Below are 13633 nucleotides of genomic sequence, written 5' to 3' on the forward strand. Positions count from 1 at the left end.
AAAAAAAAAACAAAATGGAAAACAAAAATGTTCGCGCGACTCAAACCATTATGTTGGTAATAGATTTGCACGATTTACGACTGTTGTTCCGATGTAAGTCTGCTTATTACGAAATGGCAAATCAAACTGAGTTTAATTCAAATAACAACTGTTAAAAAGAGCAACTCCAAAGAAGCAATGCTTCATTGAAAACCACAAATCCAAAAAAAACACCCTTTAGCCATACATATATCGATCCCAATTGTGCTGCCATATTTGAGCTGTTGCGGGGTATTGGATGACAATGCGGAATTCAGTCTTGTTCCGTCGTTCGGATGGGGAATTTGCACTTCCTTCGGATATTATTTTCTGGAATATTTGAAATTTCCTTTGATTTCGTATCCCTTTCATAATTTATTGTTTTAGTGACATACGCATACGCAATAATTCCACTCATCGATGTTAACCCGATGTACATATGTATTTGTAAGTATCATACTCATATAAATGTATATAGTCTGTATGTACTTTTGTAAATGCACAAGTGTGAAAGTGCTTTTGTTGTATTCGCATGAATAAAATAGTCTCTTTGCAGCAGCAGTGGAGCAATGGTGCAGGGAATCTGTGCTGCTTTTGTTCAAAATATGCAAAATGCATTGCAATAACAACAATGACGAAATCACTTGCTTACGACTTACTTACACTTAACAATCAATTGTCTCCCCGCACTTACAAATGTATTTACATACATATACATATATATGCATGGGGACAGACATACACATGAATTTGTTGCTGCAATGGAGCATCAGAGTAAGTGTGACACAGGGAAGTGGAATACTTAAGAACGTACATTTAACACTTTGATTAAATTGTTTGTTTGTCTGACATTATTTCCCACAATTGACTGTTTGTGTGTGATTTGTATCTATGAAGGCGGTCATGTGAGTGCAAATATCCGCAGAGAATAACTAGTAGACTAACTGACGGGCTATACGAATATGTAAGAATAATATTTATTGAATATAATTTGATTTCATATATATATTTTAGTAATAACAACTTAAGCTCTCAGTTAATACTACAGAACTGTTTTTGTAAGCATTTGAAATCATCCGTCCACTTAAACTCTAAATAGCCCTCACTCTAATAACTGGTTCTGAAAGATCCCCGTGAAAAATTTCGTGTGCACTTTTGTTGAATTCGGCTCATCTTGAAATACCCAAACAGTCGCCTGCTGTTTACTTTCGGGCTCATACGCGTGAATTCACGATTCATCACCAATCCTCACGAGCGGTTTTTGGAGCGATTGACAGATTGTGTGGGATCCAACGTGAACACATTGTTGTACAGTCAAATGTTTATGCAATATGAGATTTATGCTAGTCTCACAATGTCCTTAGTTGTCTCAACCTCACGGTAGACCATATGGCGATCTTGCAATCTTAGTGTGCGCACAACATCAATAGTTTCCGGAAAAACAATTAATTTTGAACGACCTTTACGAAATTCATTTGGGAGTGATCTACTACCTCGATTGGATTCACCACACCATTGATAAACCCTCGTCTTGGATAGAGCTTCGTCGCCAAGAATTGAATTAAGTTCTTCGATGCACTGTTAATGAGTTAATCAACGTCGAAAGTTGTAACAAATTTTCGCAATTAAATTTCATTTCTTTTGGTGAGATGAATATTTTAAGTTACTGTAAACAACACAAATAGGGTTCGTATGTAAAAACATACTGCGTATGCATACCATAAATAATGTCAAACTTTACGATATGGTAGTGAGTTGTCAGATGGGAACACTAGGGTTACCAAATCCCGCAATATAAAAGGCTTGCAACGTGCATATATTGACTCAAGCTATATAAATTCTTTAGAGATTGCACCGCTGCCTTGAATAATAACTCATGACTATTTTTGTGAAGATATTTTGTCAAATAAAAAACCTTTTCCTTACAAGAACTTAATTTTGTTTATCAGTTTGTATTAAAACTATATACTATGGTAGTCCAATCTGAACAATACATACGTCTTTTACATATAAATCTATCATTTCATTCTTTGAAAATAAATGTTCTAAATACTTCATCAAATTTAGAACAACAGAAAGTGCTAAGAATAGATCTTATAAATATAAATTATGCGAGTATGTGAAGAATCACTTAGCGAATCGTTTCTACGTTAAATCCACTTCACTTTGTCGGCGCAAAATAGATTTTTGCAAACAAATTTATAGCTGCAATAATAGAAAAGAATTTTAGATGTCATAAAAAAAGTTTATTACTTTTTCAACAACACGTTTTTGTGGGTTGAAAATGCGGTAAATTCTCATGTCAACTGTCAAGATTTGTGTAGATTAAATGTTGGAGAGCCGAAAGCCAATGATGCTAGCGCTGCGTACTTTAGTTTATATAATAATTTGTTTATTATGTAAGCTTTAATAAAAAATAAAAAAATAAAATAAAAAAAAAATGTTGGACACACATACATATAGTACTAAAGAAGAAGAGCCGGCATTAAAATCTGAAATGCTATGATATAAAAGTGCTTGTTACTCTCCATACTGCTTTAAATTGAGTATTCGACAAACTTAAATTATACCTGGTACAAGTGCATCGAAACATTAATTGCCGAAATACGAAGGAACAATGGCAAACATACATACATACATACCATACATATGACGTGGAGAAACGAATAAGACAAGTCAAAAACGCTTTTTCTTATGATTATGAAGTTGAAGTTGGCGTTGGTGGCAAATCTTAAAAGAGGTTTTAGGGTTTTAAAGTCCGGAACTTATTATTATATCGGGCCTTTTCATAAAGACGCTACAAAAGCCCGATAGGGACATCAAACGACGCTATATTTTTTCCGCTCTTTTGACATTTTTCTTCGTCAGGTTTGCCAAGTCATCATGGAAAGATATACGATCCAACAACTAGTCGAAATTATTAAAATTTACTCCCGAAATTCGGAGTCAGTGGCCTCAACTTCGTCTCCAATTTTAGGTCGTCATAATCGTCCTGTAAGATGAACAATTGAGCGTCTAGTGGAAAAATTTGAATCCACAGGCACAGTACAAAATGTTAGCGTGCCAGTGAGACAAAGATGTGCCCGTGATGTCGAGAATATTGCTGCCGCTAGCGCATCAATTGAGGAAAATCAAAATCAGTCTCACACCAGTCATTCTCAAGCGTTGGGCATCTCTGTAACGTCGTGTGTGATCAAATTGACGCACTGAACTGAACTGAAGTCGCTTGACCATCAGAATCGTCGTATGTCATTTGCAATAAGCAAGATATGCGTTATTGGTCAGGCAGCAACCCATAAGTACTCCATTAGTCGATTTATGGACCGGCAGCGTCATTGGGTCGAACTTCTTCCGTTACGATCAAGATTGACAGTTTGGTGAACGTGTTATCTCACGTGTTATCATTCGAAGTGTAAGTATATGTATATATTCGATATATAAATAGCGTCTACCGAGGACTTTAAGCTATTCCTGAGTTGTCTTTTGAATTTCAGGTGAAGTTTTTCTTTTATTATAAGTACACTCGGTAGTTGACACAGTGTTTTTTTATACGTATTTTCAAATAATTTCTCTCTAAACCTCTTGTCATCTACATTTGTTCACACTTGAAAAAGGTTGCAGTGTTTTTATTTTGCTGTCAAGCGTACTTGTCACATTGACATCATAATTCTTAAATAAGCAGTTGTGAAAATTTTTTTTGCAATTTTTTATAATTTTTTATGTCTTTTGAAACTGTTATTTTTGAGTTTGCAGAAATTGGCAAACTTGTGTGGAAATTCAGTTTGACATTGACAGATGTTTCTAAATTCACACACATCGTTATCATGACTTATTTTTGAAAATGCTACGATTTGCGAAAATACTGTCAAAGCATTGATGTTGGCATTTATTTTAGTGTCATAGGTGAGTGTGTGTGTGCATGTTTTTTGCAAATTTACAAATATTTCTTCAACGAAATGTTTATTGAGCAACAATTATGTGGTCAACGACTTGCCGCCGGTGAGTGACGATATCACATGCAGTATTACATATTTTGAGATATTATAAATTTCAATGTTTATTATTTTGATTTTTTTCTTATATATTTCGGGTTTATGTGACATTGACAAGTGGTTTGCTGGCGCCTTAACTGCACTAATAACGGATTTGTTTTGCGCCGCTGCTTTAGTATTGCACTCATGTGTGTATGCTGTAAGTTTTTTGTTGTATGTGATTAATTGATTTGCCCACTTTTGGTAAACGACCAATAAATTTTGTATTATTTATAAGAAAATCGTGTTTTTTAAGTACCTTTTTATTTTGCAAGTTGAAATATTGAGCAGTAAATTGTGCTAATTATGGCAAATAGTACATAGGAGTAATTAATACGCGATTTTGAGTACTTTTCTCAGTTGGCTTGGTGAACACTTATTGATCAGAAGAAAAGTGATATATCTAAAAAATTTAGTCAATTGATATTTGTTGCGATTATCTAGAAAGATCCGTGCCGTCAAAACAGCACTTTTAATAGTTTTTTTTCCTTGAATTAAATATTTGCATAGGAATATTGTTGTAGGCATTTATACTTACTCTCTTACTACTAATTTAATCTTCACAGAGAACTATTGAAGGGCCATAATGAAATCGACAATAATGTGAATCATAAAAATCGAAAGAAAATACTACGCATGCATTCATATATACCACATAGCATGTATGAGCATAAGGCATATGAAGGCAGAGTAGTAGTCGTTCCTTGAGCAATGCATCGCAATTGACCCAATTCACAATGAGTTCCAGCCGTCCGCAGAAGGCTAAGACAAGTACAGTATAGGACCTGCCACAGCAACGAGTTGATTAAACAACGCGACATGTCGTCCAGTCTAATCGAGTGCACAGCAGGTGATTCAATAATTATTAATCGGAACATGACAAGTAAACAGAGCACTACTTAATAATGCCATAGTGTGATAAAAGTAGCTCTTAATGTCTAATTAAGCAGAACAGGGAGCTCGTTCCAGCACTCAAACATGGAATTTATTTAGATTTTTAAAAATATTCTATCTTTTTAAAACTACTCTTACTCGAAAAAGAAAAACTCTTGAAAATAGTACATCTTATGTACCGATCTGAAAAAGTGTTCGAAGTGTTACCGATAATCCATGCAAAATTTCGTGAAGATATTTTGTCAAATAAAGCAGTATTACACGGACTTGAATCCGATCGTTCTGTTTGTATGACAGCTTGGATCCTGGAGTCGCCCAACCGAACTCTGACGGCTCTTTCTTTTCCCATATACAGGCGAGGGAGTAGTGGGTGGGAAGAAGAAGAGGAGTAATGAGCTTCTTTACGAATGGGTGAAAGCTTAAGGAAAAGGTTGATGGAGGGGTTTATTGTCAGCAGCTCTCTATCAATTCCAGCTTCATACTTCCTGAGTATTGAAGTGTTCTCAAAGCCAAGATTGCAGCCATTAAAGTAGCAGTAGATTTACTGGTCCAGAGTGCAGCTTCCTTCAGAGATCATCCACTCAGATAACAGAGCATCGATACTAGCCAAGAACTCATTAATAGTGCGTATAGGATTGCTCAAGGAGTACCTAAACTCGCTATTAATAACATCAAGTTTCTTTGTGATCAGACTGGTGTGCGTGCAGGGCCACAGTGGAATCGCATGAAACTATAAATCTGATGAGCTAGCAAGAAAAGGCACCCTAAAACTGCTATCGGTAGAATGGGAGCGCGTCTATGCTCCCGTATCCTCTTGTATTCTACTATTAAATAATTGGACTTCGCAGAAGCTTGGCCACCATTGGAACATGTGTTGTCACAGAAGTCTTTTAGTTCAGGTTAGTTGGATTGCAAGAGATCTAGTGATCTCTTTACCCAGAGTAAAGCTACGCATTCCCTAGTTGAGGGGCTTTTAATAGGTCATTGTCCAATTGGCATCCATGCTGTAAGGCTGGCAAGAAGATGAGCTGGAAACATAGTATACCTTTAGACAACCCATCAAACGGGCTGGAACGGAAATTAAACGCCCGTGCAAATTTATATTGGCTACTAAGCATTTTGTTAATTTATAAGTTCGAACACAAGAGGTCTTCTTTTCTATATCTCTCTAGATCAGCAATCTATCTAATCTAACCTAACTTAACTTATATGTTAGTAGTGGATATCGGTGATACAAATGATCAGATTATTGGTCTGAAAAGCAAAGCTTCAGGTAGATATCTTAAAAACTGAGAGACTAGTACGCACATGACTGGTGGATGGGCAGACGGGCAGGATTAAACCGACTCATCTTTTTAAGCGACCATATTTGATATGTTCTCCGACGATTCCTTCTGTGTGTGAAACTTTGTGGTATAAAAATATACTTCCACTCTTTTATGTCTTTTATGTTGGATTTCCAAGAAGAATTTCTAGTTGAAAACAAATATAATTCCCTTAATAGGGACGGAAAAAATGGGAAGACATTTACATACTTATATGTATGTAGACGTTAACTACTTATGTATGTAGTAAATACACATATGCATATGTTTGCCTATTGTAATGTAAGGCATTATTACACAAGTATGTGCATACATATGCAATAAAATATGGCGTACTATTTATAGTAGAGCTTAACACTTAACATGGCTGTAATGTAAACTAGTCGGACGGTGCTCTTATTATCTGTTCTTGGGGAAGCAAATGGCTGAAGTCTATGCGACGTGAAAAGCGACAAAACAAAACTACAAATAGAAACCCAGCAAACACAGTTTGTCATAACGGTGTGCGCGCTGTAATGTTCGGAATATTAACGGATACCAGTAAACGGATACCAATAACAGGTGGAAAAATCACAACACATAATTTTTTGTTCTTTGTCTTGGGGCTCACCCCTTAGATATGCCACTAGCTGGTGTAAGTGGAAATTAAACGCCTTATCAAATTTGTATTGGCCTCAAGTCGCTTTGTTGTGGGAGGGTGTCTGCAGAGTGGACGCTAAAAGCCGAGCCGTACGCGTGTCGCATAATTTTCTCATTCTTTTACCCGCGCATTTAAGCTCCGCTTCTTGTGTCCACACTGTGGCCACCATTATAAGATCGGATTCATCAGTTCTACATATCGCTCATTTTCTTCAAGAAAGGCATAATTAAAAAAACGTGAGTTTGGAGTTAATGTTGCAGAATTGTTCATTATATTATACTTCATGTTTAGTGAAAAATTCATATGAATACCTCTTATATGCTCCGCTTGAGAAGAGGTGTAAGGTTGGAGTCACCGTGTAAGGTTGTAGTAAGTTGAAAACTTTAAACGCGTTTTCTGGCGAATCGATTTTTTTGACTTATGCCGGTCTTGCAGCAAATGAGCGATATAACCTAACCTTACAAATACAACCACAAATATTAGAGAATTTTTGAACATTAATAGGCAATCTGCCCTTCTCTGTGTCTTCAGTCGTTCTCCAACATTATAGGTTAGTGTGAACGACTAGTTTCCTAATAATTTTTTTATTTTAATATACGATATCAAAATTGCTTGCTGGGCATAATTAAAATATATTATAAAAAACACAAATGCTAATATAACAACAAACAATCACTGTTACAATCAAGTGTTTGTTGGTATGTGTGTGCTGAGTATATTGAAGAAGTAGTGGTACTGCTTCTTATCAAGTGATACACATTCAATCTTGGACAACAATAAAAAAAATTGTTTTCTAACAACAACTGAATAGTTGATAAGAACGACAAATAGCGCGAGTAAACACGTTAGCTGACCGCCGATCGCACAGTGACAATGTATGTGTGAATGCACATATACAAACGCATACAAGTATATGCACACAAATAGCAGTTTAGTTAACGCCGGCAATTGACCAATCAGCATGGTCCGCCGAGGGCTTCACTAACCGCAACATTTTAATATATTACATACGTACATACATATGTATGTACGTACAATTCGCGAAAAATTTATACGAAGGAAAGTTCTACCAAGCAGTTACCTTTCAGCAACATAAATTTAAATAATGTGCAGATGAAAAAATTATATTTGTAGAATCTTGAAGTCGATATTCTTAGTTTGATACGCGATTGCGCAAATGTGGTTTGAATTTTGACTACAGACACGAAACCTTCGTGGCGTGACTATATGTTTTGAATTTTATGGCTTACCTATTTTATGCTGGAGCAAATATTTTATCGCCTGCGTAAGTGCAGAATCGCACAAGAAGAATATCTTCCCTATGATTATTGCAGAAGTTTCCTATTACCCCAATTCATGGGGTTTTATTTAAGAATTTTTGATTTTGTGAAACCCTCTAGTGTGAAATATAAGAATTCTAAGTTTTTATATACTGAGAGGTTATTAACTAACTTAACTTTAAACATAACATACTAATATTTTAAATGGAAATCTCTTAAGTAATTTATGAGTTACTAAAATGTAGCCGCTAAGTTCAGTCAGTTCTATCACTTTATTTTTAAATGCGATTTTCTCGAAACCGTATTTTGGGAATTTGTGATTACTCGAAGATAAATGATTCGATCATTTTGAGGTTTTTCAGCGTGGATATATTTACGTCGATTTCCGGGGCAACCTTTCGCCGAAAATTGTGTGACGAGAACGGTTAAGCATCCTGAAAGCCAAATGGTAGGGGCATGCTTTTCTTTTTAAGTATATTCGGGTCCTTTACTTTTTATTGATGGGAAGTATGGAGAAGTTGCTTCTCATTTTATCGTACCGGCCGTAGAAGAACAATATGGGCATATTTCTGAGACCATCTCCCAGGACGACTCAGCACGGTGTCATCGGACTAAATCGGTAAGTTTTATATGTTATTTAATAAACGATATATCATAATGTTTATGTATTAGAAGAATGTCATTTGTCTATCTTTTCCTTTTTTTTGCAAGTTCAGAAAATGTTTGCAGACCTTGGGATATCGCATATGGCATGGTCAAAAATTGTCACGTTTTGAACCCGAGTGAGAATTTTTGGCATGCCATGAAAAAGAAAGTAGCTCAACACGGGCCAAGCTCAAAGACAAAACTGAAAAAAATACTTAATAAGGTGTGGGAGCAGGAATTTTCAACCGAATGGCTTGAAAACCTCGTTGTTTCGAAGCCTACCTGGATCCAAGCAGTTATAGCCGCCAAAGGTGGTTGAACAGCATATCAAACCATTTAATTAAATATTTATTAATTTATCATATAAAAAAATTAAAATCAGAATACTAAAAGAAAGTCTTCATTTAAATATAAGAGAAACATTATTTTCATAGTTTTCTTACAACAAATACTCGTATAATAGTATAAAAATTAAAACTACTTATTTATTAAGTATATTATATCCTATTCTGAAGATATCTTAATTTTTCTTTTTCGTGAAGGCCACTGGTATAAAGCATTTATGAAACAGTATTTTATTAAAACTCTTTTTAAAACTTTGGTTAGGCCTATATCGGAAGGTGGCCCTGTGGTATGAAACCCCTAACTAGGGTTAGGGATTTAGTTACAGTTTGTTCAAAAACAATGTTTACTTTTCGTTTTAGGACATTTCCGATGGGATTCGAGATTAGCTCTACCTACATACATATAACTCATATATCAACCTACACTTACTCGTGGTAGTCGTAGCAAAATGCTTGGCATTATATTGTTAGTAAAAATGCTTACAGCTCTTGTATAATATCTGCAGTCATATTTAATAACCCGGTTCGTCTTTTAAGGCAGTTTAGACCCTGACAGTCAAAATTTTGCAAATCAAATTTGGGACTAAGCGAATCTTTCTATCGGATATGTCATGATTTTAATTCTCTTGCCTACACATTTAATTTATCTGACTTTTCAAAATTGAAAGGGCTATATTGCTTTCCTCATAAATAAACTCTTAACAATTCATTTTAGCGTAATGTTAAATCTGAGCTGTTGAAATTTTTGTTTCTGTAGCTGAGCAAGTTTAGACCTCAACGCTTAACAAAACGATCTTGCCTTGCCTGACTCCGCCAATTTCGGATGTATACGAACTTAGGGTCGGTTGGGTATGGGGAGGGTAATCATTGGATTATAATTATTATGACTGCAGCAGTAGAGTTTTTTAGCGTAGACGGTAGTCGCGTGTAACTCAAAAAATACATTTAACGAATGAACTAAGGCGGTTCGGAGACAACAGCAAGGTGTAAACCGCTAACTGCTGAATTGTAGGCCCATAATTCCGGTCTCGCATAAAGCATAAATAGTATTCCTTGTTGACCGTTTGGGCGGTCGGAAGTAATTCGGATTGCACCACACCTCGATATTAGAAGAAAACTGTCAACATAGCCTTGATGTTTGAACTGCTTTGACGAGATTTTTGGGGCTTCGGTTACTATATACCACGATGTATATATTTAAATGTAAAAGTGGGTAGGGGTTTTTTCTTTTAACTTACCAGTCTCGTTGCGGCCCAAAGCCACCGGTGATGTGCGGATAGCATTGCGGCTAGGCGCCGACGCCGCTGACGATGCCGCAATCGCGTGTGATGTCTGTGCATTTATCGATGGCAGAAATAGTGATAGGAACGACAGAATAAGTAGTAACTTATACAAAATTGTTAGATTTGGCATTTTGAAGTAACGCAAATGTTGTAATTGCAATTGTAGTGATGATGAGGAGGCGATATTGCTCGCTTTGTGGTGACTGTGCTGCTGTTGCAAAACATTTTGTCGATGTGATGTTGGTGGTGTTGTTGGCGATGATAATATTAAATTATAGTGATGTACATGTTGTTTTTGTTGTTGTAATATCTGTGATTTTTGCTGTACTGTACGGTAGCTAATGTGATGTTGCGGTTGCGAGCATATATCGTTACTTAAATATCTATTATTACAGCTAGTCTTGTTGGCGTTAGCATTGGCGTATTGTTGTTGTTGCTCGGTTCGTGATGTATTAAATATATTTGCATAACTATTGTTACTATTGACTATATCCATTATATTATTATTTGCATTATCATTATTATTATTATTATTATTGTAGTAGGAATTACAGCGAATTTGTTGCATCAGTCTTGAGAGTGGAGGACGTTGTTGTTGTTGTTGTTTTTGTTGTGGCTGCTCTTGCCACGCAGGCATTTGCAGTTGTGCTTTTTCATTTGCATGTCTTTTATTGGATTTCGTATTCGTATTACAATTTCTACTATGTCTACTGCTAATATTACTATTTGTCGTATATTCTTTGTTGTTGTTGTTGCTGTTGCTATTGCTATTACTATTGTTTTTGTTTTTGTAAAGAAAACTATGGATTTTTTCGCGTACAGGATGCAAAAGTTGTACCTGGATGCACAATAATAAAATCTGAAAAGTGCGCAGAGCTTTATCAAAGAGCGCAGGCGCAGGCGTAGGCGCAGGCGCAGACGAATTTATACTTGTTGCTGTTGCTATTGCTGTTGCAGCAACCGGGTTTTTTTGATGTAGCTCGTTGCAATTTGTACAGGTGGTATGAACTAATAATGATGAAGATGATGGTGGTGAAAAAGTGAACGCTGCAGTTGTTGTTGTCAACTCTAAATCTGTTGTGGTTGTTGTTGTATTTAGCATTGGCGCTGCATGTAATGGTGTTGAATGTGGTCGCGTCGTTTTCGTTGTTGCTGCCAATAAATCAGCTACCCCGAAAGGTGTACCCAAAGCAGTTGCTGGTGCAGATGACACATCGTTGGTGTGCAAGAAATTGTTGCTGCTTCCTTGTCGCTTTTGTCGTCGACAGTTGCAGCACACAAACGCTAACGCCATTGCGGTCTCCTTAGTAGGTAGCGCCGATTGCTGCTGCGCCAGTGATTTTGACGTATTGCCATCACCGTTAACTAGCTTAGTTGTTTGTGTTGTTGCAGGCGGCAGTTGTACTGAGCGAGGTCTGCAACTGTCTACGCATTTGCCGTCGCATGCACAAGTACTGTCCTGCACAAAGAGCAACTGACGATCGTTGTAATCGGGTTTCGCTACGTGTGTTGTTGCACTGGTTGTTGTTGTTGTTGTTGATGATGTTGATGAGTTAATCGTTGTGCATCTGCTATGTAAACTTTTATGCTGCGTCACTTGTCGCACACTGCTGCCATTAAAATTGGCTATTGTTGTAGGTGAGTAATTGCTACAACAACGCGCGCAACACTCCTCCACTCGTTGACGGCAGATGATACAAACGCTGCAACAGTGGGACTCGCTTTCGCGCATTACCAACGTCCTGTTGTCAGCAGCTCGCCACTCTTGCACTCCCCCTCCCGTATCGGTGGAGTTTTGTGTACGCTGCGCCGCTGCTGCCGCCGCCGACCAACGTCGGCCGCGTTCTGCACGCAGCGCATTGTTTTCAAGTCGTTGCCTCGGCATATCGACACGAACGCGACTGTGCTGGTGATCGTGTTCGGCGCTCAAAATCAATCGCTCACAATTAACATCCATTCTGGCTAATTACTTTTGGACTAACTTTTGACATTGACTTAGATTTCCCCTTTTTGGCGCATTAAATTCTAGGGGAATTCCGTTTAGTAGTATTTTTACTTTGCTTAATTCAGTGATTTAATGTTGCCTGCGAAACTGGGTGTGTTCTGAAATAGTCTGTATTCTCGTTAAATAACAAATTTTGAGGTTGGTTTTCACTTTCCGTCATATATCAAGTTCCGTTCAATGGCATCATCGTATTCGTCACTTCGTTTTTCCGTATGGATTTTTTCATCATTTTTTGCACAAACAACGAGGTCAACTATAAAAAAAAAATTTAGAGAAAACATTAGTTAAACGAAACAAAATCATTTATGTAAAATATATAATATGTATGTATACTATGTGCTAACAGTAGTTTTTAGGCAAGTATTAATGATGATTTTACAAGGGATAAGTAACATAACTTAAATAGTTTAGTAAATGCAGTCATTGAATCTACTCCTCTTGCGGTTTCCATTCAAAATTGGTTCATTTAAACTTCGTGCGCAAACCGAATCGATAAAAATGTTTTCCTTAGATTGGTACAATTGGATTGATCATGTGAAGTTTGATCTTCATATGTATGTCAATTAATATGTAGTAGCACAAAGCAAGCAGTGAAGTTCATGTGGTCGATTATCTATCTATGAAGTCGACTAACCAGATGCAAAGCCTCTGCGTAGGGTAAGATTCGTCTTGGTACTACGAGAGGCTGCCCACTGGGTGGAGTTCTATCGCCCTCTGCTATGGAGCCTAGTAGTAGATGAGTTCTTTGAGTTGCTCACTAGCAATGGGATTCGATGCCAGTCCTACGCCGATGACATTGTCATAATGGCGCGAGGTAAGTTTGGGAACACTCTCTGCGACATAGTTCAATGGGCTTAAGTTGTCCCTTTTACAAAGCGAAAATCTCTTCCGGGCTTGAGGCCCCTAACAGTCGGTGGCAGTTGGAGGTATCTAAAAGGTCAAATTCCTTGGCTTCACATTAGACTTAACCTTACAGTGGAGTAGGCATGTGGATTTAACACTGTCCAAAGCCACTAAGGCACTCATGATATGCAGATGCCTAGCCGGCAGATCCTGGTGCTGTAAGCCAGGTATCATAAGATGGCTGTATATCAATCGCCACCGCAACTATCGCAACCAGCGTATCGCTATACTTAGCGACAGTCAAGCGGTACTAAAAGCGTTATCA

At 37.1% G+C, this 13633-nt stretch overlaps 1 protein-coding gene across 4 annotated transcripts in view; it reads right to left on the reverse strand.

Moving 5' to 3' along the window:
- LOC105230971 (insulin-like receptor) overlaps positions 1 to 13633 on the reverse strand; it is a 172940-nt gene that overhangs the window by 22978 nt on the left and 136329 nt on the right. For all 4 annotated transcript variants that reach the window (XM_049449784.1, XM_049449782.1, XM_049449781.1 and 1 more), the window contains one exon: positions 10416 to 12718. In XM_049449784.1, coding sequence (XP_049305741.1) covers positions 10416 to 12417 — 2002 coding nt within the window. In that variant the 5' untranslated portion in view covers positions 12418 to 12718. The remainder of the gene's footprint in view (positions 1 to 10415; positions 12719 to 13633) is intronic.

Source organism: Bactrocera dorsalis, chromosome 2 (assembly GCF_023373825.1).
Source record: "Bactrocera dorsalis isolate Fly_Bdor chromosome 2, ASM2337382v1, whole genome shotgun sequence".
NCBI classification, from domain to species: domain Eukaryota; kingdom Metazoa; phylum Arthropoda; class Insecta; order Diptera; family Tephritidae; genus Bactrocera; species Bactrocera dorsalis.